The sequence below is a fragment of the Bacillus rossius genome, chromosome 1 (assembly GCF_032445375.1).
Source record: "Bacillus rossius redtenbacheri isolate Brsri chromosome 1, Brsri_v3, whole genome shotgun sequence".
Taxonomy (NCBI): Eukaryota; Metazoa; Arthropoda; class Insecta; order Phasmatodea; family Bacillidae; genus Bacillus; species Bacillus rossius.
The window spans coordinates 72,179,180-72,185,179 of record NC_086330.1 but is presented as its reverse complement, the minus strand read 5'-3'; the positions used below and the strand labels follow the sequence as shown (position 1 = coordinate 72,185,179).

Here is a 6,000-nt window from a genome sequence, read left to right as displayed (position 1 = left end):
ATTCGCATATGTTTGCAAGACCAATGGGCATTCAGGGTCGATGCGTGCTAGGGTATGAGAGTGTGTGAACACGGCCTTGATGTGGTCAAATGCCAGCTGCGCCATCGGGTTTGGGCGGTAATGAGTCTGGGGTGTGAGTAACATGTTGATGTTCGAGTATTCTTGTATATAATTATGCCACCAATTAATCAGGCTGACAAATGGTTGCAGCTATTTGCGAGTGCACGGTATATCTGCAGCTGCGATTTTTTGCAAGTGGCTCAGTTCGGGGTGGTTGCCCTCTGTGCCGACGATGTGCCACGAGTAATCTATTTCTCGTGCTCTTATATGGCACTTGGCCGTGTAGGCGGTTATGTGGTGGGTGGCCAGTCGTTTCATTACAAGTACCATGTGGCAGCCGTGTTCCCCCAGGTCTCTGAGTATTTTATTACATTGTCCAAGTATGCGATGGCAAACTGTCTGATGTACCCTTCTAAGCCTCGGGTCATCATATCTTGGAATGTAGCGTGTGCTTATTTCAACCCAAAGGGCATGACATGGAATTGAAAGAACCTACAATCCGGCACCGTGAACGTTGTTTTCGCCCCATCCTCCCGTTATATGGTCACTTGCCCGTAGTTGGTCTTAAGGTCTAGGGTACTGAACACTCAAGCATTATCTAGGCTGGCTACGACTGCCTTGATGCTGATTTGAGGGGAAGGTGAACTGAGAGTCACAGTGTTTTAAAGTATTTAATTATATGAATTGTGGCATCAAGTTGGTGACTGTAAATTTATTAACATATTGTCTCCCTGTGAACTGTATTAGTGGGATTTCTCCTAATCTGACTTTGCTCATTGTCACGGGCACTTTAATTAAGGCCAGTGGCCGCGGTGACTGTTTGTCGTAGCCCCGGATATCACCCCCGTGATGCGGGTTGCGTAGTATTCTCAGGGAGGGTTCAGGCCTCGTGGCGGGGGAAATTAACACTATCCGAGCTACAACTGTCTCTGCCCCTTCTCTATGATAGTGAAAAACCAATTAAGTTGGAACGCAGTCGCTGGCGACGTGAAGTCCATCCCGATGCGGCATGCACGTGTCCGCCGATGCGCGCAATGTCCCGCCTCAACAAAACCAAGAAAATACTTATTTCCAATTAAATTAGTTACAATGATGACCGATAGCGTAACGCCCGTGAACGTGAAAGTCCCGATCGCCCTGATCCAGTCTCACCAGTTCTGGCTCACGTCTCGCTGCCGCACTCGTCTCGCTGTGCGACCGCCTTCCTCGGCCGCCAGATGATGACTCTTCGTTGCCCGGCAACCCTCGTCCCAAGACACGTCTGTCCTCTCCGGCCGCCAGACTCCGATTCCCCTCTCCTGCCGCGCGTCTGCCTCTCCGCCCGACCACCCCCCACCTCCGCGACACGTACAGCGCTCGGAGAGATTCCGGGTGTTGGCCTCGGCTTTGTTGCCCGGTGACAACAATTAAAAATAATACTTGGAAAGACATATAACAATAATAAAATTACAAAAATTACTGAAAAATAATACATAAAAGCAATACATGACCCTTATTAAATAAAAAGTGCGTTCTTAATATTTACAAATTAAAATGTCACACTGCACGGGCAGGGCGGTTCAGGAGTTGGCGCAGCATAACGGACTTTATGAGCAGGGGAGAATCTTGGGTCGACGTCATGTTAATGAGGTTCGTTGTCTGCTCCGTGAGTGCGGTGCTCGCACGGAGTAGTTACGACACACTTGTTTAATGCCTGTGAATTAATAATTGTGATTATGTCATATTGTCTCGTTCCTTAATTGTTTTATGGGGTCGAGCCCCCGGGGTTTCATGCCCTTAAGTTTATTTGAGTCTAATGGGGTCACGCCCGAGGCGCTTGCCTGACTCATTCCCGCTGGGCTAGGGGTGCGCTCCGAAAACGGGATCTGGTACTAGCAGTGCATAGCACGGGCTTAGAGGCCATGGTCGGGACGACATCAATTAATTGCGGTTTCCCACGGGGGGAACCGCTGCACCCCTATGACGTAATTTCACTATTAGTGTTGTTCTGCTAATTAAAAATCACTTAGTTAATCACAGCAATTTATGATGCGTGAGAACTGTTTGCTGGTGTTGGCATATGGACGTATCTGGGAAAGCCATTACCAGCGTCGGCGGCTCGCTTGACTCACATGAAATGTACTGGCAGTTGGAGGCCGGGCTTTATGGCCTTCGGAGGGACGACGAAATGGTCAACAGAGAAATGTATTAAATAAATAAATAAATAAATAAATGTCTTGAAATACTGCCCTTACTCTTTTTTTTAATGTAAAATTTAAGAAAATAATCTGTAAGAAACCTCAAAAATAGACGAAATTATATTGGTTTCGATATTTTAATTAAAGGTTTTTTACCAATACATTTCATTTTAATTGATATAACACATTTCGTTGATATGTAAATGCCTGCACCTTGCGGCGTAACATGAACTAAAGATTTAAACTAACTTTAAATTCATTGGTGGTTTGGGTTTGGATGAAGGCCTTGTAATATTTTTTTCCGGCATCTATTGTTTTCAGGGTTAACCTTGAATTTATCATTATAAACAACTATTTTTATCCTTGTTTAAATATCTTATCAATTTAATGCATGTGTGTACGTGGTATCATTGATAAAGGAAGGATTTAGCTTGTAAGCGGTGCGGCTGTGCATTCTGTCTTTTCGTCGGACTTAATGCACACATTGGATAATCTTCCAAAGCCTAGTAGCAAATTGTATGAGGTAGTTTATATGTTAGTTTTGTGTTGACTGGAAACTACGAAAATGCTTCGAGCTATAATTTCTTCCGGCCTGAAGCTCAACAAGGCCGCCTTCTCAACTGCGGCGTTGCCAGCACCGAACACCAATCCTGAAGTTTTGTATACTGGAGTAAGTGTTTATTTATCATTAATAATGGTTTTGATGCAGAAATTATATAAATGCATACAGGCACCGGTAGACATTTTTGTTCGGGGTTATTCTACGTAGGGGAAAGGGGGGCACATTTTATTGTATAATTTTTTTAAAATTAAACATTTTTTTTATCTTGGTAATTAGCATCATTAGTTTTAATAGTATGTTGAGCAGCTTGTTAATTTTAACTGTAGTCTCTAATCTCAACTATGAGGTTATATTTTATGAACCGCTTATCTTTGTTGAATTGTACCCCTTCCATTGGGCACATTTCAACAGGTGGTGGGGTACCTTTCAACAAATAAATAATATTTGTTTTTACTTTCAAATCAATAAAACATTTATTGGAAATAGTCAAATAAGCTAATATATGTATAATAATATACATATGCAACAAAATAAAAAATATAAATAAAATTAATAGATATGGTAATCATCTTATTGACTTAAAGCATAACATTTGTTTTACATTATTTTCTTGTTAACTGAAGGTAAGTTTACAGCAAATGCCATAGAAGAAATGGTTCGAGATGTACCTCCACTCATGGTAGGCTGCAGGAGTTTCATCATAATGTCACTTCTGTCAACAAGTTGGTGACACTCGGTGTGAATCAGAGGAAGAGGCTTAGTAGATCCTTCTTTTTGAGGGAATTAATGGACAGTGGACCATTGTAGCATTTCATTAACACCGGCGTTGGTTTCTTGCCCCACTTCAATCGCCGCAAGTTGAGCACTCTAAAGTTTTCTTCATCAAGTGAGGTTTCGAACAATATTAGCGGGCATGATCTACGTCACATTCAAGGTGTGTGTGTGTGTGTCCCAGTATCAAAAACTTTTGATCAACACAATCAGCATGGTTACTTTTGCTGACAAACAACATAAACATGCAGGCCATGTTAATATTTCTATTTTGCCCCCCCACATGTATCTGAGTAAGTTACCGCATGGTTCACATTTTCGGGCAAGCTTTCAAGTTTCTTTAATACACAGGACGCTATGTCTTCAGAGCCCCTGTTTCCAGTTGCTTCATGCCACATATAGCAGTGTGTGGTACCTCCACCTGTAGTGCAGTCCTGGATTGTCAGGTTGTAAGTCGAAAGGAGGCGTTTGTAGAAAGAAACATTGGCTGTAAGTGTAGGTGTGTCCAAGACCTGCTGTAAGTCGAATACCAAGACTCTCATGGTTATGTCTTCATTTGCTTTGCTTTTGTCGATATCCTTCGATTTGTAGCCTAAGTCAGCCATGTCCTTATGTTTGTTATGCTCCTGAATCATCCTATCTTTATATTTTGGTCATTGGTTTGCTTGATTTTCAATATGTACGAGTCACATGTCTTACGTATCAACATGTGGTTGTTTAAATGCGTAACCTGTTGATTTAAAAACTTCCCTGAACAAATTGTATGATCCAGCATTTTTATTTTCCACCTTGTATTCACTATACAAAACAATCATGTTTAAATGTCTTTGTAGGTACTTCTTCTTTGAGTCTCTTCTTGAATAATGACTTTCATAATTGGGATACCTCTCTATGTGATCCAACATAGCTTTCCATTCTTCTATCTTCTTGTTTGTGGGCTCATGCTGACCTCTTTTATCCTCAAGAGAAACAACCGGAACTAGAGAACCTTTTAATTTTTCCACAAAATAATCTACTTTGAACGTTGTCAGTCCATAAACAGATAGGTACATTTTTTTGCAGACAATTTCTCTACTTGTATCTACTTTCAAGGAATATTGAGCAGTGATTTGTCGGTTGTGCTTAATACCTGTTTTACTTCAATCTTTCCTTTCGCCGCTTTTTTTGGAGATTGATATACCTCCTGCCAAATATCCTGCCATATACCTTCTGGTTTTGTTCTTGTTTTGAACACTTATAAAAATTTTCGTAGAAAGCCTTTTGCTTTTCTTCATTTATTTTTACATAGCATTTTTTACGGCAACAGTTACCAGCTGGCTGGAATTCTTTCTTCGGAACGACTTTGCCTTCTCTTGTCTTTGACTCCTGTCCATGATCACGCAGCTCCTTCTGTTGTTTACACGTGTTAATCCTTCGTTTCTTCTGTGAACAAGTGCATTGTTCTTCAATGATATTTGCTGTATTGTCTGCATTGTCTGTTCTCTTTTGTGTTGGTCTGTCACCTACCTCCTTTTCTACAACGTCAGCAATGCTGTCTTACGGTAATCAATATAATGTAGCTGTCAACAGCCACCGAATCATCCAAAGAGGAAAGGTTGGTATGAATACAAACCATGCCCTCGTGCGACTCAGCATCAGTGACTGTGAAATTCTCTGGGGGGAAAAAAACAGGAAGTTCTTATATACTGAATCAGCAGTTTAGTGGTAACAAAGAATAATTATTTGGCATCCACAATATTCTAATATTTTGATGAGATGGACTTAACAAAATAATTTTGTGACTGTAATTAAAGTTTATAGTAAATGCTATTTTGTGGTGAAAAATAAAGGGGAATGCACATTAGGGTGAGGGTAGCATCCACCAAGTTGGCACCATTTTCATTGCAGCCCGTAGGATGTCACCTTCCCTTAGCTATGACATTGAATGAGACCCTACAATGGAACCACCGAATTGCAAGGGCGGAGGAAATGGAGGAAACGTAAGTTTTAGAGAAAACCCACCGACCAGCGACATTGTCTGACACGAACATGCAAAAATCTGTGTGTCACCTTGCGGGGATCGAACCCGGATCACCTTCGTAGGAGGGGAGTGCTCTAGCCACACGACTACCCAGGGCCCATTTTGTGATATCAAGTATTATTTTGCAGATATTTTTTGCATTTGTCATCGTGTGCATTAATGAGTAATTCGAGATTGCTTAAAAAAATTGTTCAGTGGTGCAAAATAGAGAACATACTCTGTAAAATCAATTATTCATTATTTTTAGTATTTAAGAGTCAGTAATACCCCTGGAGAAGAAGTTATGTGAGAGGTGATGTAACTTCCATTATAACAGAAAAACGAAGCTACCTGAAATTGTATAATTTTTTGTGTGTGTGCATGCATGCCCAATAAACGCTTCCATTTTGTAAAAATAAATATATTTTTTA

The 6,000-nt window shown here is 41.0% G+C and overlaps 1 protein-coding gene across 2 annotated transcripts in view; it reads left to right on the top strand.

The window, feature by feature from the left end:
* The first annotated feature begins 2,474 nt into the window (after positions 1 to 2,474).
* LOC134537608 (aldehyde dehydrogenase, mitochondrial) overlaps positions 2,475 to 6,000 on the top strand; it is a 108,492-nt gene continuing 104,966 nt past the window's right edge. For both annotated transcript variants that reach the window (XM_063378218.1, XM_063378229.1), the window contains exon 1: positions 2,475 to 2,907. In XM_063378218.1, the coding sequence (XP_063234288.1) occupies positions 2,803 to 2,907 (105 nt within the window). In that variant the 5' untranslated portion in view covers positions 2,475 to 2,802. The remainder of the gene's footprint in view (positions 2,908 to 6,000) is intronic.